The sequence below is a fragment of the Dasypus novemcinctus genome, chromosome 12, assembly GCF_030445035.2.
Source record: "Dasypus novemcinctus isolate mDasNov1 chromosome 12, mDasNov1.1.hap2, whole genome shotgun sequence".
Taxonomy (NCBI): domain Eukaryota; kingdom Metazoa; phylum Chordata; class Mammalia; order Cingulata; family Dasypodidae; genus Dasypus; species Dasypus novemcinctus.
In genome coordinates this window covers 97738494-97762581 of record NC_080684.1, presented here as the reverse complement: position 1 = coordinate 97762581, position 24088 = coordinate 97738494, and the positions used below count along the sequence as shown (strand labels likewise).

At 57.2% G+C, this 24088-nt stretch overlaps 1 protein-coding gene across 10 annotated transcripts; it reads right to left on the bottom strand.

Annotated features, from left to right (window-relative positions):
- Positions 1 to 1988: 1988 nt before the first annotated feature.
- Positions 1989 to 23530, bottom strand: GGA1 (golgi associated, gamma adaptin ear containing, ARF binding protein 1). 10 transcript variants are annotated; one of them, XM_058308791.2, is made up of 17 exons: positions 23092 to 23530; positions 19300 to 19384; positions 17888 to 17963; positions 16878 to 16976; positions 16139 to 16262; positions 15588 to 15688; positions 14789 to 14869; positions 13354 to 13494; positions 13198 to 13279; positions 11877 to 11984; positions 11063 to 11215; positions 5507 to 5571; positions 4894 to 5066; positions 4276 to 4517; positions 3325 to 3494; positions 3038 to 3148; positions 1989 to 2952 (listed from the first exon to the last, which is right to left on the bottom strand). In XM_058308791.2, exons 1-17 carry the CDS (start codon positions 23132 to 23134, stop codon positions 2842 to 2844), a joined length of 1965 nt encoding a protein of 654 aa, XP_058164774.1. In that variant the 5' UTR covers positions 23135 to 23530; the 3' UTR covers positions 1989 to 2841. The 10 variants fall into 10 exon arrangements, with proteins under 10 accessions (XP_058164774.1, XP_058164775.1, XP_058164773.1 ...); XM_058308792.2 differs by having other exon boundaries at positions 4276 to 4469; XM_058308790.2 differs by having other exon boundaries at positions 4276 to 4469; positions 4894 to 5105; positions 23092 to 23524.
- Positions 23531 to 24088: the final 558 nt, after the last annotated feature.

Below are 24088 nucleotides of genomic sequence, written 5' to 3'. Positions count from 1 at the left end.
GGAGCCATGGAACTTACTGTCATGTTCTTTCGCACATCCTCCGGTGAGGATGGTAGCCCTGTCCCCATTTTACAGTTGAGCAGACCAAGGCTCCCAGGTGGCAGAGCCCTGACAGGGCTGCAAAGCCCACGCTTGCTGTCCTGCTGTGCCCGATGGCACTGCCTGGAAACTCCAGAAATGCTGCTCCTTGCCCCCACCCCCTCGCCTCCATGACAGCCTCTGAGGGACCCAGCAGCCTCCTTCGAGGTTTGTCTGTGAAGTCCTGTCACAGCCTGTGTATCCTGGCAAAGCTTGCGGAGGATGTGGGCAGGGAGTCCCGGGGCTGGGTGCTCAGAACCTGCAAAAATATCCCACTTTAGACCCTTTGGCAAATCACTTGTTTGTGGCCCTAAGGGTGCTGCCCTCTGAGTGGCGGCTTCTGCCCCGAGGAGTTGAGCACAGGGTATGATTGTTGGCGTGCTAAAAACCTGCCTTGTCCCATCTCTGAGCCCAAAGGACACCCCCCCTCCACGGGGCTGAGGCACAAGGACACCCCGGCTCTCCTGAGAGCCCAGGGGGAGCATGTACCCTGAGCCCTGACCCCAGAAGGCACCCGGACACCAGAGCTGAGGCAGGGTGGCCAGCTGCTCCCAGGATGGCCTTCTGTGGCCTGGCTTCGGGCACGTCAAGCTCCCTGAGGCTGCGTCCCACCTTCACAGGGTGCCTGGGAGGATTCCAGGGGAGGGTGTGGGTGGCGGGCCCAGCCTAGTGCCCCACCCCGGGCAGCTCCTCTTCCCATCTGTCTTGTGGTGCCTGGGCCCGCGAGGCCTGGCTGCTGTGAACAGGTGACCAGTGCGCTGCAGATGCTAAAAACCTAAAGCAGCTGCCGCCTCGGGCTGCACAGCCGGAAGTGGAAGTGTGGCTTCGTGGGTTGGGAAGTTCCACTGCTCCACCCCTTCCCCAGTGCACCCCCTTCCAGCCCGAGAAGCCTGAGGCTCCAGGACTCCATGCTGTGCCCTTCATCTGAGGCAGCACGCAGGCCTGCAGTGACCCCTGCGGGGAGTGGGGATCAAGGGCCCCCTTTTCTGGGAACTGCCTCCTGGTCCCTCGTCTCACTCTCAGCCTATCCTGCAGAGCTCCTGCCCGCAAGCTCCCAGCTAAGGTTGTGAGGACAGGCCCTGCCTGACAGGCTGCTCGAGAAGCACCTGCAGGACGGATGGGCAGACAGGCGGGTGGCCTAGGAACCAGGAAGCAGTGGAAGGTCTGGAGGTAGGAGCCCCCGGCACTGTAACATCTTTGATCACTCCAGAAAACAGCCCAGGGGACTCGTGGCCCAAGGGCTCCTCAGAAGGCCTCAAGGGTCCCCTCCACCCTTTCACAAGAGGGACCTGAAGGCCAGAGAGGGCAGCACCTTGTCAAAGCCACTGCCCGAGCAGGTGACCGAGCTGGAACCAGACGGTGGGCTCCCGAACCTTGTGCGGGGCAGCGGGCCGGGCTGGCCGTGCTCGTGGCACGGGCACTCCTCTGGACTAACATCCCTGGCTCGGCTCTGCCCTGGGGGGCTCCCAGTGAGGGGAGACGCTGAGAATTGCCCTGAGGGGAGACGCTGAGAACTGCCCTGCATGGGAAGGCTGCAGCTGGGAGCACAGCCTCTGGGGAGAGGCAGCATCTGAGATCTCTGGGAGGCGCCTGCAGCATGGAAGTCGTGAAGTTGTGTGTGGAGGGCTGAGCGAGCAGGAAGTTGTATCTGCCAGGGGCCTCCCCAAGGCTGCGGCTGCCTGCGGCCACTCACTTCCAGCAGGGACTGCTGTGGGCCCGCCGCAGCCCCAGGCCAGGCGCGCTCTGGTGACTCAGCCCTGGCCACGGCCTCCGGAGCATGGTCTCTTCCCGTGCAGCACTTGGGGCTGACTGGGAGAGGGGCCATGGCCTGATCACTGAGAACCCCGGGAACCCCCACCCCAACTCCTGGATTCCTCCCTGAACCTCAGAAAAGCCGTGAAAGCATCAGGTCCAGGAAAAAGGACGTTTTATTTTCATAAATACTCCTGCTCTCACTCAGAACCCACTTCTGACCATGGACAGACGGATGGACAGACGTGAGACGTCCACAGAAGGCCCCAAAAGAGGCCAATGAATGGAGGAGACACACTGAGAACCCCAGTGCAGGAGCCCCTGCGGCCAGGAGCCCCTAGTCCAGTAGTCACAGAGCCCCCACGGCCCCTCAGAAGGCCTGACTGAGAGGCCAGGGAGTGGAGGGGGCTCCCCAGGGAGTAGTGGGAGACAGGGGGCTCCCCCAACAGGGCCCCCACCACCCTGAGACCATGACCACAGAGCCCACTCAGAAACGAAAGCCAAGAGTCAAACCACACACCAGAGAAGTGCAAACAGCTGGGGGTGCGAGCACCACCCCCCGTCACCCGGTTCCTATGGAGGAGGCCGGCGCTGGGCCCCAGCTCCAGCAGGGCCCCCGAGTTATGGCTGGGCCTTCCCATAAGGCATAAGAGACAGGCAGCGACGGCCCCGCTCAGGCTGGGGCTGGGCCTGAGGTCCCGGCCCTTCCCCAGCAGCCATGCTTCTTCCCAGGACCCCACGTCCTCCCAGGGCTGGGCAGCCCCTCCCTGCTCCAGGCTGCCACCAGGGTGGAGACCCCGCGGGGCAAACCCAGGCCCAGCCTCCTGCGGGGTTTGGCTCAGCAAGGGAGGGGAGAAGGGGAGGAAGAGTCACTTGGCGGCGCGGGGGAGAGGGAGAAGCACCAGGCTCAGGGGCACACGGCCATGGCGACAAAGGGTGCCTGAGGCCGCCAGCCTCCCACCCAGGCTGGACACCACCAGTCCCTCCGCCCACCCCCAGCTCTGGTCTGTTCTAGAGGCTCCCCCAGGTCTCGGGTGGGGGGAACTGGTCCACGTCCCCCATCTCGTTGTAGGTCTGGTCGCCCATGGTGAAGATGAGCTTGTAGCGGAGGCGAACCTTCTCCTGGGGCAGAGACGGGGAAGGCAGATGGGTCACAGGAGACACGGCATCCCCACCACCCCCGCACCGCCCTGTCACAGCCCCTCACCTTCTGGGGGTTGGCGAGGAGCAGAACCTGGGTGATGGCGGTGGGGTGGACGAGGGGGTTAAAGGCTGGCAGATCTGTGCCTGAGGGGGGCTGGAGCTTCACTTTCATGACCTGTGGACAGCAGGGCAGGGCGGGGGCACAGCTAGCACAGGCCGCTCCCCAGGCTCCTGGAGAAACCTGGCCCAGCCCGCCTGCCAGCTTCTCCCCTGGGCGTCCTGGGACCCTGTCCTTGGGTCCCACTGACTGACCCCCCCGGAAGGGAGGGCGGCCCTGCCCCCACACAGCACCTTGGGGACAGCCGACTGGAAGACGATGTTGCGGATGGGCTGGGGGGCAGTGCTCAGCATGGACACCACCACCACCAGCACGTCGCAGCGCCCCGGCAGCGGGTCGCGGGCAAAGTGGAAGAGGACGCGGAAGCCGTGCTGGTCATACACGGTCACGGGCAAGATGCTGCCTGGCGGGAGAGAGGTGGGAGGGCAGCGGGCAGGCTGCGGGAGCCAGACCTGAGCCCATGTACATCGCTTGGCCTCGGCGTGGTCTGGCGCAGGCTGCTCTGCCAGGAGAGTGTGACTAGACCTCGACCCTGGAGCCTTTGAAGGGCCAAGAGCAGAGGCACGATGGTGCTGAGTCACAGCCCACCTCACCCCACCCCAGCACTGGTGGCTGCTGCCTGGTGTGCTAAGCAAAGGATCTGGGTGTGCGTTTTGGTCATGCTCTCCCTGCGTGACCTTGTATCCAGTCACTCGGCTTCCCAAGCTCAGGGTCCTCCCGACAGGTAAAACGGGGGCAGTGCTCCCCGCCTTCCAGGGAGACTGAGGGATGAAGCCCTCACAGAGCCCGACAACACGAGAAGACCCCCAGTCCTCATGGGTCTGCTCAGACCCTGGACCCCCCGACTGCTCCCAGGTGGGAAGAGCTCCAGGCTCAGCCCTGAGCTGGTTATTTGAGTTCGGTTTTGTGACCTTGGGGAGACCCCAGCCTGTTCTATGTCCTGGCTGCTGCCTTCATGGGGAAGAAAGGTGCCCAGGGGCTGTCCCACAGTCCTCTTGCTTGTGGAAATCCTGCCCTGAGTGACGGCAGCTGGGTGAGGAGGAGTTGTGAGCAGGGCAAGGGCTCTCCCGGGGTTAGCCACCAGCAGCAGGGCTGGGAGGAGACTCCTGTCTTTGCCTTTCCACTGCTCTGGCAGGACACTGAGCTGGGGTCCTGGCCCAGCCCGCCGGCCCCGCCCTACTCACTGGGCTTGATGGACTCCAGGGGCACAGTGACGTGGGCCAGTGAGAGCTCTGGCGGCGGGGGCTGCTGCTGAGGCCCCGGTGGCTCTGGGGACGTACGGTGGAGAAGGTTGGTGGCACCGGAGCTGGGAGAGTTGCAGCCACTCTTATTCTGCAGGTCCCGGAGTGTGAGGCGGGGGGCTGGCTGCTGCTTCTCCCTTTTTGGGGGATGGTGCATTAAGAAGTGGTTCTTCAGTGGCCAAGAGCTGAGGAGCACAGGACAGGCTGGCTGCTGGCTCACTCTGGTCCCTGTCTCTGGCCCTGGGTCTCTCACCTTTAGAATGGGCAGCTCTGCTTCTCTTCCCTCCCTCCAAACCCACCTTTACTCTGTGCCCAGACTGCCCACCGTGTCCTCGTCATCACTGCCCTTTGGGCTCTTGGTCTTTCTCTGGGCTGCTGGAAATGCCTAGGAGGGCGCGAGTGGGGCACAGGTGTTGGTCTCTCATAAACTCAGTGCTGCGTGGGGCAGGCACTGTGCCTGCCTTAGCCTGTCGTGTCCCTGGAGCCAAGCACGACTCGCACACGCTCGTACGAGCAAGCCAGCAGTGGGCCTCTCCTTGCTGGGCCTGGGCGTGTCCTCACCACCGCACTTGCTGGGACTCCGGGGGCAGCGACTGTTGCAGGAGGGTCTTGCCCAGGAGGTCCAGGTCATCCAGACCACTGCTGGCCAGCGGGGAAGGCTGTGCTGGGGGCCGGCTGTCCACGCCGGGGGCCTGGGTCGGAGCCAGGGCCGGGGCTTCAGTGCCATCAGAGGACTGCCGGGCACAGAACGGAGGCAGGTGGGTGGGGCTGTGCTGGAAAGGCACCAGGCTCAGCCAGGCCCCTTCTGGGGGAGTCGGCACACTACCCCTTGGCACCCCGGTGGGGTGATGCAGGGTGGGAGTGGGAGGACTCCGAGGGGCCTTCCCGCCTCAGGCTGGGCCAGGGGTTCTACTCCAGAGCGCACCATGTTCCAGGAACCTCAAAGGCACTCCCAAGGAAGCGGGATTAGGGACCCCCACCTCAATCCCAAAGGCTTGGCGGCAGTTCCAATGAAGACCCAAATGGACTAGAGGGGGAGACGCGGCCTGCTGCTCCCACCCAGGGATGGGGCCGCCCCCTGCCACACCAGGCCTCCTGCGGAGCTCGCCTCTCCCTCCACTGCTGCCCTGCCCCCAGGACAGGGGCAGTCAGGCTGGCTCCTGGCCCCTCCTACCTGGAAGCTGTTCCATCCGGCGCCATCCAGACTGGGGCCAGAAGCGGGTGTGGAGTCACTTAGGCCTAAAGGGAAAGCGAGGCAGAGATGAAGAAAGTGGATTCCCTGAGCATAGGCAAGAGGGCCGAGGGGGGGCCTGGGTGCTGGCTTGGACTCCAGCCTGTCCTCTCGCCCACCCTGCCTCTCTCTCTCTCCCCAGGCTCTGCTCAGAGGGGAAAGCCCCTGCTTTCGGAGGGAACCAGAACCAATAGCAGCAGAACAGAAATAGAAACCAGAGATCCTGGCAGCCCATGCCCAGGCCCCACACACTTCCTCCACTCTAGGCAAGGCCGCTCAGCAGCTCCAATGCAGGAGTCAGGACTTTCACCCTCCTTGTGGCCCTCAGCTGGCAGCACTGGGGGGGGGGGCAGCACTGTCACTGCCCGATGACTGCAGCGTGAGAACAGGCCCTGGGCCCAGGCCCACCCGACTTACTGGACAACCAGGGGCAAGCCCTGAGCTGGCTGAGCCTCTGCGTCTCCAGCAGGACAATGACAGGATTGGGCCAGGTGGACTCTGAGGGGCCTGGCAGGCACCAGACATGGCCAGCAGGGCTGACTGAGCAGCACCAAGGGCTCGGGGGGCCTCTGGGTGGTTCTAAATAAAAAAGCTGTGGACGAGCCAGCAGTTCTGGAAGTCTGCCCCTGCCTGCTCTGAAACACACCTTCAACCAAGTTCACCCCAGATTTGATCTGGGAAAGCTACCCTGTTTCTAACAAATCCTGAATATTCAAGGGCCAAATTTGGCAGACAGGCCAAGGTAGGGGCTGGGAAGCTGTGACTGCTATGTCCCCCCTAGACTCATGTCTGAGACCAGGGTTAATAAAGCGAGATGTCACATCATCACCAGGCACTGAAGATGCGGTCTCACTTAATCCTCAACCAACCTTAAAAGGTAGTTGTGGGGTTCTCACCCTAATTTGGGGGATGAGGAAATGGTTGCTCAGAGGGTTTCTTAGTCAGCCAAAGGGGTGCTAATGCAAAATACCAGAAATTGGTTGGTTTTTATAAAGGGTATTTATCTGGAGTAGGAGCTTACAGATACCAGGCCATAAACATAAGTTTCTTCCCTCACCAAAGTCTATTTTCATGCGTTGGAGCAAGATGGCTGCCGACGGCTATGAGGATTCAGGCTTCCTGGGTTTCTCTGGGCTCAGCACCTCTGTTTTCTCCACAAGGTGGACTGTAGACTATCAGGCGAATGGCTCTGTCTCTTTCCCTGGGGTTTCTGCCATGTCCAGGGAGCTGTCTCTAGTCCTCTGTGTCCTTTTCCTGGCTCAGTTCCTCTCTTCCCGGGGTGTGCTTCTCTTTACTTGGTGGGCTTACTTCCTAGGGCTCCACCTCAAGACTCCAGCATCAAATTCCAAATCAAAACCCCAACATCAAAATGCCCTCAGCTCTGTCCTTTGTCATGCCTTTTATCTGTGAGTCCCCACCCTTTGGTGGGCCCTAATGACATGGCCCAACCAAAGGCCTAATCATAACTTAATCATATCCAGGTACAGACCAGATTACAAACATAATCCAATATCTATTTTTGGAATTCATAACCATATCAAACTGCTATACTCCACCCTGTGAATTCCAAAAAGACACTACAATATTTGAAAAAATCTTAAATCAGCAAAAATAAAAGTACTAAATCATACTATAATTAATTTAAAGAAATACAGTTTGTCTTGGGGCAAAATCCTGTCTGCTATAGACCTCTGAAACTTACAAAACAATTTATGTTTCCAATACACAAATGGTCAAAGGACAAACATTTTCATTACAATAAGGAGAAACTGGGAGGGAAATATGAGTCAAGGGTCCTCTACAGTTCAGTAAACTTGAAGGGCATCCTCCATTCCATTGCAGTTCTAAGAGTCACTCTTAAGATGGTGGTTTCTTCTCCTTGGTGCCTTACGGGGAACTACAGGCTTGCCCAACGGCCATTTTCTTGGTTCTACCTTCATCGAGCATCTGGGTGTTGACTAAGCTCCAGACCTCACCCTCCAAGGGTGTTGGGGTGATTGCCACACCTTACCCAATCTTTGGGTTAGAGTCTTAACCCCCGAGTAGAGTGACATGAAGAAAACATTCCCCCTAAACTTTGGCATACAGGCTCAACCCACTCGGAGCAATGAGTTGACCGCCTGGCCTTCCCTAACCTTTGGCTTGCAGGTTCAATCCTCTCAGACCTGTGGGGTGCTGACCTTAACCACCATAATCCTTGGGGAATGTGCTCTGTCCCTCTCTGGGACGGCAAAACTCTCCCAGAACATCTCACAAGAACATCCACCCTCTTCAACTGCTGGGGCAAACTCACCCTCTCTGTACACATGCCCCAGCAGAGAGGCCAGCAAGAGGACAAGGGTTCCTCTCTTGGCCCAAGGTGATGTCTTAATTCCAGATCTCAGCTTCCTTGGTTTTCCTCTTGACGCAGTTTCTCCTTCAATCTCTTCTTTCCATGTCCGTTTTAGTCCAAGCTGACAGTGGTTTTGTTTATACAGTTCTCTCAAAACACTTGTTGGTTTAGAATGCAAGAAGCAGGGATCCAAGCCCTCACACAGTAAGACTTCACACAAGTCTTTCCTACATAAGTACCTCTTCAATCTTGATTTACCAGTTCCAAGTTTAGTTAAGTCCTCCAGTGGGGCACTTTCATCTGGGAGCTTGATTTCTAGAGGCTTGGAATTTCCAGAATCAGCTTCTGTTTCCTTTGTGCCCAACAGTTCAGTCCTCAGCATATCTCTCTCACCTAGCATTCTCCTATAAGCTGCAAGCAAAAGCCAAGCTGCATTCTCTAGGTTTACTTTGGAAATTTCTTCAGCTAAATGCCCAGGCTTGCCATTTTCAAATTCTGCCTTTCATAAAACACCAGGAGTTAATCTTGCTAAGTTCTCTGCAACTTTAAAACACGGATCACCTTTCCTCCAGTTTCCAATAATAGTTTCATCATTTACTTGTAAAGCATCATAAAAAGTCTCTTTAGCATCCATATTGCTATCAACAGTCTCTTCAGAGCACTGTAGGTCTTTCCTTCCAAGCATCTCATAATTCCTCCAAAAAATACCCCTTACCCATTTATAAAACCGTTCCAACATTTTGGTAATTGCAAAACCACTTCCCCACTCCTTGGTACCAAATCCTGTATTAATCAGCCAAAGGGGTGGTGATGCAAAATACCAGAAATTGGTTGGTTTTTATAAAAGGTATTTATTTGGGGTAGGAGCTTACAGATACCAGGCCATAAAGCATGTTACTTTTCTCGCCAAAGTCTACTTCCACATGTTGGAGCAAGATGGCTGCTGACGTCTGCCAGGGTTCATCTCTTCCCAGGTCTTGCTTCTCTCTGGGCTAAGGTCCCCTGTTTTCTCCACAAGGTCAGCTATAGACTATGAGGCTCTCTAGGCTTTGCCTCTCTCCACAAAGTCAGCTGTAGACTATCAGGTGAATGGCTGTCTCTCTCCCTGGGGTTTCTGCCTTGTCGAAGGAGCTGTCTCTAGTCCTCTGTGTTCTTTTCCGTGGGCTTAGGGTTCCTCTCTTCCTGAGGCTGGCTTCTCTTTCCTCTGTGGGCTTACTTCCTGGGGCTCCAGCTTAAGGCTTCAGCATCAAAAATCCTCAACTCTGTCTTTTGTCATGCCTTTTATCTGTGAGTCCCCACCCTCCCAATGACATGGCCCAAATCACGCCCATGTACAGACCAGGTTACAAACATAATCCAATATCTATTTTTGGAATTCATAAGCATATCAAAGTGCTACAGAAGAGTTAAGAAACCTGCCCATGGTCACACAGGTGGAAAGTGGTAGAGTTGGGATTTGGACAGAGCAGGGCTTAATTGCCAGAGTTTGAACATAGCTCTGTCATTTAGCTCTGTGACCTTGGGCTGGTGACATTACCTCTCTGTGCCTCCTTTTCCTCCTATGGAAACAGAGACAAGACATCTGTATCAGATGACTGTTGTGAGCAATAAATTAGATGAATCAGATAAAGTGCCTGAATAGCCCCTGAAACACCCACTTTGACAGGAAACAGACCCAGAGAGAAGCAACGTGCCCAGAGTCACACAGCTGGCAGGTGGCAGAACTGGGACCCACATACAAGCCACTCGACATGGGCACTCCCATACCCTGCACCAGGCTGCAAACGCCCAGGGCCACAGCTGGGAAGGCACGACCAATCACGTGCAGCCAGTGGGATCCACGTTGTTCCCTCTCCCGCAGCCCCCACCCTTCCCGCCAAGAATGGTTTCGGACAAGTCCCCTTTGTGGTCCCAAGGCTTTCTCTGCACCCAGAAGCCCTGGCACTTCTGTTTTCTGTTCCCACACTCCCTTTGCCTTTGTGAAGAAACCAGAAGGAAGCTGGAGGCTCAGGGCTCTGCTGAAGCAAGCCGGGGACAGGAAGTGCAAAGCACATCTCGCTTCTCATGCAGAGGCTTGGCCACAGCCACCTGCTGAGGGCCAGGCTGCACCCTGGGGGCTGGAGCCTGCCGTTATTTCCCTACCATCAGTAGCTGCCACCCTGGTTCTGGTTCTCCTGGGGACGAGGAGCCATGAGGTATGTGCTTTAGCCTCGCTGGCCCACCCTTTATCCCTCTGTGACACAGGGTGAGGGTCCTCTCGGTCTTGTACCCCTGGGCTCTGAATGAAGAGGGGGCAGGTGGGTGGGAGCAGGCACGGCCAGCTGTGGCCAGACCCTCTGAGCTAGGGTGTTGGCTCAAGGACCCACCCAGGGACACCCCCAGCCCTGTCTGCTCCCCCTCGCCTCACTCAGCTTTTATTCTCCTTCTCTTGCTTTAAACGATGAGTCAGAGCAGCCGAGTAGCTCACAGTGTGGTTGTGGACCCCGAGGGCCGGGCTGAACGCTGCGTCTTCTCCTTCACGAGCTCTGTCACTCTGGGCAAGCCACTGTCTCCTCAGCCTTGACTTCTCCAGGGTACCTCTGACAGAGCCCTAGCACCTATTTTTATATTTATTTTATATTTTAAAACTCTGGCATCTCTGACGAGGATGGGGATGACGAGCTTCAGCGTCTCAGCTCTCAGACATCAAGGGGTTGCTGAAGGCCTGAAACCTGCTTCTTCCCCGTGGGGAGCCTGATCTGCCGGGCCCTGGCCTGGTGTAAGAGCCAGTCCAGGCCCAGCCTGCGTCCTGGAGTGACTGAGGACAAGCACAGCCTGCCTTCCTTGCAGACACCTGGGGCTTCTCAGCCCAGAGCCTGCCCTCTCTTCCAGCCAGTGGGGAAACTGCTGACTTTGCCTGGGCAGCCCCCACTCGGCTCTAACCTGCTATAGGGAAATCCCTTGATTCTTCCTCAGGCAGCCAGAGCCAGGGCGGGGCCAGCTTGTCAGAGGTGAGCTCTAGGTTAGAGGCTGACTGGCCTCACCCTTTTCTGACTGTATGACCTTATACAACCTCCTGCATTTCCCTGAGCTTCCAGAGCTGTGAAATGTGCCCAAAGGATTCAGTGAGGAACAGATGATGCTGGCAGCGGAGCCCCGCCCATCCCTGAACCTGACCTCTTCCTTACCCAGAGACATGAGCTCGTCATCAAGCAGGGAAGCTGAGGCACTGGGTTGCTCGGGGCTGGCCTGGTCACCAGGGTGGGTTGGCATGGCTGGGTAGGTGGTGCCCGCAGGAGGGAGCTCCAGGCCTGAGAGGTCCAGCAGGGCCGAGGTGCTCCCTGGAGTATGAAAGGAGAGTCAGATAACTCAAGAGTCCATGGGCTTAGGGGCAGCACCACCCATTCCCCCCACCCTTCACAATTGGCCTCCTGCTTCCCCTTCTCTGCCACACCAGCTTTTGCCCAGTTTAGCCTAGAATCTGCTCACCGAGCCTACTGTCTGGGATGTATTTCCTTCTCAACTACTTGACTAAATACTACCCATCCTTCAAGGCCCCGCTTATACTTTGCTGCTTCTGGGTAGTGTATACACACCCACCCCCAAAATCAGGGCCAATTCTCACCTCTTCTGTGGCCCCCAGGACTGTCAATCTACCCTGCCAGAACCTGGTCTGGAAAGTTTGTGTCCAATACCCCCTCCCCACTTTCTAATCACTAACCCTGGTCTTGGGGGGTGTCATCTCACCCTGCACAACAGTTGCCAGGCTTGTCAAATGAAGGAAGGTCTTCCTTCTGCCACCTGCCCTCCCCAAGCCCTTGCCTTCCTCCCCCTCCATCCGACCTGGAGGCTCTCCCCCCATAGCTGGCTTGCCAGACTTGACCGCCAGCTCCACCTGGGGCTTTCCCCTGCTAGGCAGGGCCACTGCTCTGGGACTACCTGTACCTGAACTCTGTGTCCCTCCACCTGTGTACCTCCACGGGTGTCCTGCCCCCTCCTCACCAGGAATGGAACTGGTGGTGGCATCACCGTTGACCTCCTCGCCCCGCACCAGCTGCTTGTACAGGTTGATCACCTGGGTGAGGTTGTCGTTGGCCTGCAGGATCTCCGCTGGAGCCGAGGGGAGAGGCCAGGCTGAAGGGTGTGGGGGGCTCTGGGGTGGGGAGTTGGACACCCCACATCCATCCCAGCCTGGTGCGAGGGGGAGGGTGACGGCGTCCCACCATATCTACTCAGGCTCAGGCCCCCCAGGTCTGGCCCCCTGCTCCCTTGCTGTCTCATCTCACCCTCGCCACCCTCTCCAACCATGTGCTTCCTGGTTGTTCCTGGAACCTGCTGGACACGCTCCCACTTCAAGGCCACTGCCCTGGCTTTCCTCTGTCTGATGCCCCAGATCTGCAGGGCTTGATTCCTTCTCGTCTTCGGGTCTTTACCCAAAAGTCCCCTCAGCGAGGCCTTCCCTAACCTACCCTGTTGAGAACTGTAACCCCCCTACCACTGCATTACCAGTGCCCCTTCCTGCTTATTTTTCTTTATGCCACTTACTGCTACCTGATATTGTTTCTAATTTATCTGGTTTGTATGTGTCTCCTTTTGTGACTCTATGTACTCCACAAGGGCAGGGCTTTTGTCTGTTTAGATCAAGGTTCTATCCCCAAGGGCTTAGAATACTGCCTGGCACAGATGGGGCCCTCATCAAATCTTGGCCTCTTTGGCTGCCAGGGCTTTGAGGTGGGTGCTCAGGGAATATGGCTGTGGTCTTTGGGTAGGGACTAGGGACCTGGTCCATGGAGGTGCTCAGTAAACTGCTGAATGGAGGAAGTGCACGGCCTGCTGCCCAAGAAGGGCCCTGGCTGACTTGGTGGCAGAGAAGGACAAGGCCTGCTATGTGACTCTGGCAGGCACAATCGGGTCCAGCTCTGGAACTGCTTGGGCCTGTGGGCTTCGTGCTTGGGTTTCTAGCGCCCCTTTCCCAGGGAGGCAGGGTCTAGAAGCAGACAGCCCTTGGTCTACCGTGGCCTCTGCCACTCTTCTGCTCTGAGAGCTGGGAAAGGGCCTTCCCTCTTGGAGGCCCTGCTGTAAATTGGGGACATTTTCCCCTCCTGTGGAGGGTGCCAGTGGGCTTGGCCCTCAGTGGTCAATCTACCACCATCAGCCCCAGCCTGCACTTTGCTTTCTTCCTCCTCAAAGAGAAACTCAAGATCTGTGCTGGAGAAGGGGGCCCCCTGGTGGCGGCTTCTATCAACAGCAGATGCCTGGACCCGGGAGGGTAGGGTGGCCTCTGGGCCTGGGCACCTGTCCCCAGCACCTGCCCTGGGCTCACCTAAGGCCTCATCATTGTCCTCCGTGTCGCTGGCCAGTCGAAAGAGCGTGGGCCGCATCCGCTCGCAGCGCTGGTATAGTTCCTGGGGGCAGGAGGAGGGCAGGTCAGGGCCCCCGGGGGCCATGCAGTGGGGTGGGGGGGGGGGGCGCGGCGCACCTTCATGAGGTCCTCGCTGCTGCCCGAGGCCGGGCTGCTCTGGCTGTGGTTCATCACCATCTCTGTCAGCAGCTTCACGTTGCTGTTCACCTCCTCAATGGCGTTCACCCGCTTGGAGATCTTATCCATCCGCTTCTGGTCCTGGAGGACATTGGCAAACGGTGCGAGAGCCTGCGTCATGCCAGGCCTGAGCCAGGCCCTTCCACGCCGCTCTGGAAAGGGTATGTGGAACTCTGGGAAGACAGCTGGCTGGACCAGGGCCAGACCTAGACCTGTGGTTCCAGGAGACTCCTGCCTTGCTGGTGTTTATCCCTCAAGGAGGTGTCATACTGGTACATGATGAGGGACTCTACTGGCCATCAAGTACAACCTAGAACCCAGAGCAGTGACCTCTCCCAGTGTCTCCCAGTGCCTGGCGAATGGTGGGGAGTGCCTGGCCTTTAAAAGCTGCTCTCCTCCCCCCACCTGCTGTGTGCTTCATCCTTTGCTGAGTAAAACATGGGCTCGCGCTATGCTATTCTGACAGCCACCCTCATTGGAAGGGTCTGCCCCGACCTCCTCTTGGCTGTCAGAACACACAGCTCCGCCCTCAGAACCCAACTCAGAATTTATGCCCTGGGGCTCTCTGGCAGAAAGCATATCTCTTCATCTGTGCTGCAGGAAACCTCAAAGAGGAGCCCCTCAATGCAGTCAACCTGGGACCCAATCTTCTCCCTGGGCTGACTGGGCCACAGGTTGGATACACCCAGTGTTTTAAAAGTTTGAAGTGCCTGCTGTCATGTATGAATTTGAAGACTGCATGCAAAATTCCAGACTTCTGGGTGGTCTTCACAGAAAAAACAACTACCTGAAGATCTGGCCCTGCTGGGCTGGAGCTGGGTGGCCCTTGAGATGGGAGCTCCAGGGATGTGTGGTTCGCTGCCCTGTCCCAGAGGCTGCTGGTGCCCCAGTTTGTTGTTGTTCACCTGTTGTTAATTCCCAGACTCTGGGACATTAGTTTGAATGTTTTCTTTCTTTTCATCGATGCTATTAACTACTGATCTGCAAGTTTTGATGACTTTCCCCTACCAATAAAAAAGGTTCCAGCCTGCACCCACAACATTTGCATTTTTACTTATAAACTACACCTATGTGGATTTCTCTCTATATACATGTGTTTGTATTAAAAATTGTAAGGCCTTATTTATTTCTCATTTGTCTAGAAGTGATAGCCTCACAGAAGGCCATCCAGGCTGCTGGCAAATTCTTCCCTCTAAACAGAGGTCCTGACTCCGCCCACCGGGGTCCCCCAGCATCAGTGCCTCTTTCCCCGTGACAGCCCTTCAGCTGGGTGACCACCGGGCTCCTCGCCTGCCACTCCCCAGCACCCCCCACCAGGAGCCCAGCTCCCCGTCCCCATCCCACCACCTCCCTGTAACCAGGGCTCGGCTAGCACCTCCTGCACCATCTCCTTGATGAGCTTGTTGGCTGCTCTGAGGTCCTCGGGGTGGGAGCTCTTCAGCAGGCGGGCCAGCATCTGTGGAGACGCAGGGGCATGACCAAGAGGGCAGCATCTGGGCCACGGGGCGGGCTCAGAATCAGGGATATGGGGTCACATGCCAGCTCTGTGAGTCCTGGCTGTGGGACCTCAGTTACTAAGCTCTCTGAGAAACGCCGAGGGTTTACTGACATCTGATGCTCACCCCAGAAGGACAACAGAGTCACTGCTGGAAGTGCTCCCCATGGTGCCTGCAGACAGGCGTTTTCAGCCAATGGTGCTCATTATGTTACTAACCCTAAAGAACCTTTCTAGAAGGATGTACAAGAAACCCAACAATGATTACTTTCTGGGGCTGGGAATGGGGAGAGATGAACTTCTACTTTTTATCCTACTTCTTCTGTGCTGTTTAATTTCTTGTCCATGAGCACATTCTTCCTTAACAAAAAACTAATCAAATTATCGTTGAAAGGGTTAAATAAAAGCATAAAGCTATATAAACAACTTCTGGTCAACCTATGAAATGTCCTCAAACCCACCCTAGGCACAGCAGGTAAGACACACTGCTGCCCAGGGTCTGTGTGGGCACACTGTGGGGGAAGTCCTCAGCTTGGTGCCAGGCAGGAGGAAGTGCTCCCTCAGCGGTGCCCGTCCCCAGGGTGCCCGTGCCCTCCAGAAGCCTCTGCTCTGAGAGCCGGGGCCTGAATTCCCCGACCCAGAACAGGCCCTGGGGTCCCTCTCCTCCTGGGAGTCTCACCTTGGATTTCTCCTCGTCGTCAAAGATCACATTCTTGGGCCGTGGGGGAGGAAGTTGGAAGGAGGCATCATCTGGAAGCTTGGGGTCAGACTTCACAATCCCTGGAGTAGACGGGTGGCAGGAGGGCTGTCAACAGGGCCCAGGCCAGGGGCAAGGGGTGAGAAGGGGACGGGGGGGCGGGCAAAGTAAGCTGGACGGTGGAGGCCCGACTTTCTCCAGCACGCCTGCTCATGACTCTTATGAGCCAGGGCCTGTTCCCAGCCTACTAAGGCAAACTGCTGTGGAGAGGACGGTTTGGGCACCCAAACTGAGACCACTCCATGGAGGCTATTCTCTGAGGGAAAGCTTGACACAAATCCAAACTCCTTACACCCAAGCTAGCCTCAGGCAGGGCCACGAGAAAACACCACTGGCTGTGCGTGCTCCTCTAGAAGGAAAGGTCAGACCCGTGATCTTGCTGGCCCAGAAGCCCCTGGAGCTGCCAGCACCCCAGTTCAGGGAGGAGAGGTGGGGAGGCGCTGGTACCACACCCCCCCACCTCGGTGCCTCACCCTGTTTCTTTAGCATCTGGTAGGCTTCTGCTATCTTCACTTCCTCGGGTAGGCCGACCGTCCAGCTGTAGAGGAGCTCCAAGATCTTGTTCTTCACCTTCTCTGACGTCCGAGACCCCAAGTACTTTAGGGACGAAGGGAAGGGGAGGTCTTTGCCACTGTTCGTCCCCACGCACTTCAGCAGCCCCCACTCCCCCAAGCCCTCTGGCTTACTGGGTCCTTACATCCCCACCCAACCAGCCCAACACAGACTGAGCGCACTCCCTAGCGCTGTGACTTGCTAGCCACGTTGGCCCTCTGGGTCTCAGTTTCCCCATTTGTTAAATGGGGATGATGACAGCAGCCCTGTGGTGAGGATGCAGCGAATTGGCTCAGAGCCAGCTCGTGGAAGGGTCTCTGGGGCTTCAGGCAGGTGGGGCCAGAGGCTTCAAGGGGCAGGTATGGACTGCTTGGCCCTCAGCCCCACTAACAGTGTCCCAGCAGCAAAAGGGGCTGGGGGGGACCAGCTCCCACTCCAGAGTCCCCTCCTGCGAGGAGAGAGGGGGCCAGCACACCTAAAACACCAGCCTGCTCCAAACTCAGCTCTAGGCAGGGGACTGGAAGAGGAGAGAGGTGTTTGTGCCGGGGCAGGGTTCTAATGGGGGGCTGAGGCGGCAGTCTGTCACACTGCCATCTGGGGAGCCTCATTCCTCAACCCATGTGGGACAGAGCAAGTCTGAGGCGCCCGAGGAGCACCCACCTTGGGAGACACGACCTTGATGAGTTCATTGAGAAAGCGGAACTTGCCCACCTCGTCGTGAAACCTTTTGCCACAGGTTTTCATGCATGTTTCCAGGACCTGAGGGAGGGAGAGACGGGTCAGGGGACACCCCAGGGAGGCTCTTCCACCCCCTGGCCAAGGCTCAGAGGCCCAGGGACAAATACTTAGTGGGGAGGGAACGGCCCTGAGCACAAGTGGAGTCTGAGGCTCACAGAGGCCTCTAAGCGGGTCACCACCTGCCGTGGCGGGACACGGCAGGGCGACGTTCAGTGCCTGGCAATGCCTGGCCTGCAGCACTGCTCTGCTCTTCCACAGGCTCACCACTCCTGAAGATCACTTACGTGTTATTTTTCTTAACTACTTTGCCTTCGATTTACCTTGGCCTTATCCTAAGCTGTATCTGTGAAATCACAGGTGATGTGTGCGAGAGGGAGAATAACCTAGCATGTCAGAAAAAAACACGTGATTAAGAAAAACTGTGCTTCCACCACCCATTACAGCCAATTTGTGCACCCACGTTGAAGGGTAGTCCATGTCAAGTGAGCCCCTTGACTCTTCTGCTGGCAAGACAGCTTCGAACCCTTGGCCAGAAGCCAGGCAAAGACCGCAGATGGCCTGGCTGGCTCCTTGATTCCCCTAGGGAGCTTCATCAGCTTCCAGATTCCTGGGCCACACTATGGGGCTCTGGCAGGGGGTTCTGATCCAGCATGTCTAACAGAGATCTGCCCGCAGCTGGCGCAGGGAGGCCAACCCTAGGGGCCTTCTGCCCACAGGACCTGGCAGGGTCTAGGGCTGAGGCCAGCCTGCTTTTTACCCTGGGACCCCTCAGGGGCTGCCTTGAGCCCCATCCTGGGCCATCCCAGGACAAGGCCCCGTGCTCTAATGAAAGGCCTGGTAGGACCTCAAGAACCTCGGTCTCGCCCCTCCCTTCCCCATGCTAGCCATGTGGTCCAGGGCCCAGGCAGCACCTGGTCTTCCCTTCTCCTCACCGTCAGGGCCTGGATGGCCTCCCATTCCTGCGGGGACTGGATCTTGTGGGCTAGCAGCCGGGTGGCAAGTGGAGGCCTGGGTGAGAGAAACACAGAGCCATAGGCTGGAGCCACCCCGGTGGTGCCCAGCCACCCCAGGGGAGGGTCACTATCCTGCCAGGACTTCGGCCCTCCATGGCCTCTGCGGAGCCTTGGCTAAAGCCCGGCTCCCTCTCCAGACCAGATGGGGGCCTGGGATTGTGGCAAGAAGTGCAGTGGGCCAGGACCAGGCAGAGTGCACAGGCCAGGACCTTGGAGAGGTACAGCTCAACCCCTCGGGCAGCTTTACCAAGAATTATAACATGCTGCCTCCCAGTCTCGCCGCAGAGACTGACTGAGATGCCCATGGCCTTTGAGGAGCCAGCCTGGGAGCGGAACATGACAGAGTACCACGAGTGATGGGCAGACACAGCTCCCTGGTAACTCAAGAACGTTCTGCTTCCTGGTGGAGGTGGTGTCATCATCTACCAGACTATAAAGCACTGTCACTAATGACTGTAACAGCCAACATGTACTGAGTGCTTAAGGATGTGCCAGGTGCCTGGTTAAGCACTTTCCTGCTTAACCTTCTTAAGAGCCCACCGAGACAGCATCCTCACTTTACAATGAAGAAACTTATTCAGTTACTTGCCCACCTTGCTCAGATAATGGAGGAGGGACTGTAAACCCAAAAAGTCTGACTTCAGAGCATATACACCCTGCTCTACAGCCCCAGCCCCCCGTGGAACCTCTGGCCTGGTGGGACAGAAGAGCGGCATTTCTGGGAGAGGAAACAGTGTGGACAAGCACACAGAGCTTTGGTCCCCAATCTTCAGCCCCAACTAGGAAGCCTGCCCAAAGTGTCAACCCTCAAGACCCCTGGACAGTCTATCCACAGCCCAAGAATGTGCATTTTTGACAAGCACCCCATGAGGGCACATGAGAAGCAGGAAGCTGGTTCTAGGGACTGCTCCTAAGTCAGAAGGCAGCAAGGAGGAAGGTACTGCAAGTGCTTCAGGCTCTTTCTTGAGCAAAGCAGGCCTGCGGGCCTCCTTACAGTACCACCTGCAGGTCAGGCAGGCCTCGGTTTGATCAAGCTCAGGACGGCCATTTCCTCTATGTGAGATCTGGGGGCATTTACTGAGCCCCCAGTCTTCATTTCTGCACCGATAAAATGGGTCTAGGGAGGCCCACCTCAGAGGTGACACAGGAGTGGCACTCAGTATGAAGTGTCCACCATCATTAATTCGTGGCCACACTGAGAACAGAAGCTGGGTCTCAAAGCTTCCATGTTCCTCTGCCGGAGGGGAGATGGGATCCCCTCCTGGAGAGGGGATGGCAGGTGCCAGTGGGTTCTGCTGAGTGTGTGAGCAGAAGTCAGGGAGGCCACCTACCCTTCGAAGTCTTCGTTGAGCTGCTCACAGAAGCCGTTGATGCCAGCCCAGTTCAGCTCCTTGTTCAGGGGGTTGGTGGCTCTGTCTGTAGCAAGGGCAAGGGTCAGTGTGGACTGGCAAAGGGACTCCGTCTTCCCCACTCCCTGCGCCCCACCCACAGAGCAGGAGACTGACCACTGACACGTGGTAGGGTCGGGCGGAGCGTGTTGGAGACACAGCACCTGAAAGGGCTCCCACTGACCCCCTGTGCTTGGAAAGCCTCAAACACCTGAGTGCTGATGCTTCAAAGGAGGAGTGGAGAGACACGCTCACGTCCACCTGCTTCCCCTCCACGCTTCCTATCCAAGGTCCACTCTTAGAGCCTGTGCTCAGGAGCTAGTTCCCTCCGCCCCATGCCTCTGCCATGCGCTACCACACCTCTCTAATTCCACTCCTGAAAACACTGTCTCCATGAGTCTCACACAATTTATGCTCAGAAGAGATTAAGGTTAAAAAAATATATATATATATCACCAAAGTCCCACCCTCTAGGAGCAGTGCAATGGGCCCAGAAAGTAGGCCAGGCTGGCTTCTCAGTAGAGTGTGGCAGAGGCAGGCAAAGGGGCTGCAGGAAACCAGAGGAGGGGACCCACTTCAGCCTTGGGGCCAAGGGAGGCTGCCTGGCAGAGGCAATACTCGAGCAGGGACTGGCATGGCAGGCTACTAACACTCAAGGGCTATGTGTGAGGAAGAGGGCGTGCGCAAAGGGCCCATCACAAAGGGTGCCCAGCGTGAGGGGTGTTGGTGAGGGGCTTGGATTTAACACCCACCCTGGGAAAGGCTCAGGTGTTACCTCCTCCAGGCAGCCTTCCCTACCCCCCACTCCTGCCCAGGAATGCATGGCAGGACCAGGTCTCTCTTCTGTGTCCCCCGGACCTGGCCTGACATTTGCCGTGGGCCGAGCCAGCTCTCGTGCCTTTGGCTAAGGAAGGACTGAAGGAATGAGGGGTCAGCTGCGGGCTGGCAGGGGCTGGGTTCTGGCGGAGTCTGAATCCAGGAAAAGGAAGGGCTAGGAAAGGGCAGCAGGTCTAGAGGGGTGGGCAGTAGACAAGACCAGATCATCATGCCCAGGCCTGCGTCGTTGGTTCAACAACCTTTCAGTAGGTCATATAACCTCCCTGAGCCTCCATTTCCCCAACTGTAAGTAGGAAATATGGCTTGAACCTGGATGACAAGATACTTTATGCGAGGTAAAGCCATGGGGGCGGCCAGGCTGGATCTTCACTTCCCCACACCTCTCCAGGCTGGAGCTGTCCAAGCCTGAGCACTAAGCCGGGGGCAGGGAGGGAGTACAGCCCAGGAGGTGGGACAGAGAAGAGTCTGTGGACAGGGGGAGGCTGGGACTCGACATGCGGTGCTTGCCCATTCAGGGGCCCTGTGCTTGGGCACAGGGCCTGGGAGCCACTTGTGCACTTCACATTTATCCAATAAAATATTCTGGGTGCTGGGGAAAGGGCAGTCAATGAAACAAAATCCTTGCCCTTCTGGAACTCAGAAGCCAGCATAAGAAACAATGAATACTCAGATCAGCAAATAAAAACAGACTACTGTGTTGCAAAGGACTATTAAGAAAAGCTGAGGTGTAGGCAGGGTTGAGGGTCTGCTCTCTGGGAGGGCTTGCAGTGGAGGCTCAGCTGGGGAGAGATCTGAATGAAGCACGTTCTCTTTGGGTATGAGTCTGCCTTCCAGGTGCCCTGCAAAGCCCCCCAGTCCCTCAGAGAAGTGAAGTCTCTTCTGACCTTCTGACCATCTGGGGGACACCAGGAATAAGATGGCTTGGGTGTGACTGTCTTCGGCCTTCCAGCTGCCCCCCCCCCCCAACCCCAATATGGCCAGAGGCTGGAGAACACCAGTCTGGGGGTAGGAAGGAAGAATGGGGCTGGATATCACCCACTCAAAGACGCCTGGCTGGAGGACCCTATAAACAGGAAGTTCCTGAAAGTGTCAAGGGCATGTGAGTGCACGAGAACTGGGAAGCTGGTTCTAGGGACCATTCCTGAGTGAGAAGGCAGTGAAGAGGAAGCTCTGGCATCACGAGACAGCAACACTCTCCCCTCCATGTGGTTCAGAATGAGGGCCTCTGGGTCCAAAGAGATCTGACAAACCTCCCTGGCCCCTGGCCTCTGGCCCTCCTTCTTCCACCTGCAGGGAAGCGCTTTCCCTGGCAGGCAGCAGGGGAGATCATCCAGGAGGGAGGGGGGCCAGGCCAGTTTCACAACAGGGTGTGACTCTACCCTGTCACTCCAGTGACATGTCATCATTTACATTACCAGAAGCTACTCTTTACCTCTAACCCATAAGAAAGAAGAATTTATTTTGCTAGGACATAAAAGGTAAAGAAAAAAGAAAAATCTCAGTCTCAACTTATCAGGGCCCAGCCCACACTTCCAACCCTAGGTGCCTCCATCTCCTGACCAGTTCTCAGTTCTCAGCTCAGGCTCTTTGGCCTCTCAAAATACCTCCGTTGTTACTAAACCTGAGATTGTTCTGTATCACCCAGAGTCCAAGCCCTGCTGTCTGTGATGCTGGACCCTGCCTGTTGCTGACCCCTGGACACAAGTGGTTCCACAAATTGATGGCGCTCCAGAACAGTCTCGATGCTGCTGAGTGCCTCCTTTCCTCGTTCCTCCCCCTCTACTGGCCAGACTGACTCTGACATCCCTGGAGACTATGTGGTTCTGGAGTCAACCTCAGGGTTCACTTGGCTCATGTCCAGCTTACAAGGGGCTGGCCACGCTCCCAAACCACTCCACACAGCTCCCTGGTGCATCCCAGTCCAGAGTTTCTAACTGAAACTAGACCCAAGGGCTTCTCTCAGGCCCTGGCACAGATGAGAGCTCAACGGGAGGTGCAGATTTGGGAGACAGCTGTCACCAGACCAGGGGAATGCAAGCTCCAGCTTTCAGGGGCAGAGACCAGGAGTGGGGTTGGGAGAGCCAACAGTCATCAGTACTGGGGAAAAGGGAGCCCAAGTGAAAGGTCTGAAGACTCAGAAGCCTGAGTAGCAGGAAGCTGTGTCCGAGAAAAGACAGGAAAAGGGGTGCAGGGAAATTTGGAGGAAGCTCGGCAAGAATTGGGAAAGAAGTGTGAGTGGGGGAGTAGCACAGAAGGCCGACGGTGGTGACTAGGAGCCTGGAATTACTTCTCATGTCCCTTTCCAAGCCTGTAGGGTTTGGGGGCTTTCTCACTGTGTGGCCAGAACTCGGGGGATCAGCTGGGCCAGTGGGTCCTCCCTTCCTAGGAGGAAGAAAGAGCAAATGGGAGGACAGCTGGAGACTCGAAGAGGAGATGGGAGAAAGAGATACCGTGCAGGGCCGGAAAGTGGAGGATGAGGGCCTGAGGAGAGTTGGGGTCCCTCCCTCTGAGGTCTGAAGTGCAGCCCGGGGGACAGCTCCTTGGCTCCCTCCTCGGGAAGAGGTCTGGGCCTGAGGGCTGTGCGGCCACTCTCTCCGTCCCCGGGGGCTCAGGACACAGATGCGAGCGCAGACGGAGTTTCAGCTCCCTCTCCCACGGGGGTCTGGGCCCAGGGATCAGATGAGGGGTGGGCGGCGCCCGCTCCCAACCCGGGTCCGGACGGCCGCCGGATTCCTCCTTCTCCCCAGGTCCGAGCGGCGGACTCGGGGCGCCGTCCCTCCCGGGCCGGGGGCGGGGCGTGAGGAGGGGGCGCCTCGTACCCCGCCTTCGCCGGGAGGGGTCCGCCTCGCGCCCTCGGTTCCGGTTCCGGTCCGACCCGCGCCCCGCCCGGACACTCACTGATTCGCGCCTCCAGAGTCTCCGGCTCCATCTCGGGCTCCATCCGCCACGGTCCCCCCGCCTCGGCACCGCCCCCCGACCCCCGCCGCTCTCGCGGGACCTTCTCGTCCCCGCCCTCCGCCGATTAAAGGGGCAACGTCCTCCCCGACGCGCGGGAGCGACGCGCAGAAGCGCTCGTCACCATAGGGAGGCGAACGAGCCCGCCTAGAGCGTCGCCTCCTTTCCTAACCCTTGCCCCAAGCGGCGTCTACGATCCCCCGCTTGTCTTCCCATCCACAGCTCTCAGGCGGGAGAGGAAGCGGAGGGCCCTGGGGCAGAGGGCGGCACCATGGAAACCCCTCGGGACGCTCTAACTTGTTCTGCGTCACGGAGATTCCTGTGACCACTTCCGGGAGAATGCTCCGTGGCCATCTTTCTGCGGTGCTCTGAGCTCACTTCCGGAACGCCGAGCCGTCACTTCCGCTTAGGTGTAAAAGTGGGCGGGGCCCTTAAAAAGCCAACGACGTATATTGGCCACTTGGAAACTGATGGCAAAGATAAGTCAAAGTTTGTTGAGTGTTTTACGGTGTTCCAGGTATTGTTCAAAGCAGTTTTACACGCATGAACCCATTTACTCTTCACAACAAACCCATGGGCCAGGTAGTTAAGTTGCCTGAGTTCACACAAGGAAGCGGTAGAGCCTGAATCCTGCACTCTCTCGCATTCAATGGGAAAACATTTCATGAACTCCGTATTTGCTTTGCTCTGTGAGGGACGCGGGAGGAGAAAGGCCAGGCCAGATATTTATTACACAATATGATGGCAGTCCAGGTGATGGCAACACTGGATGGCCACTGGGTGGGGTGGGTGGCTGTTGTGTCAGGGAAGGTTTCACAGAGGAGGTAGTATTTAACTGAAAGTCGGTTATGATTTTTCCAGGTTGACCTGATGCAAGAAGGATGTCAGGTGGTAGGTCCAAACGTTTTAGGGCTCACAGGGTAGAAAGAGTAAGATGAAA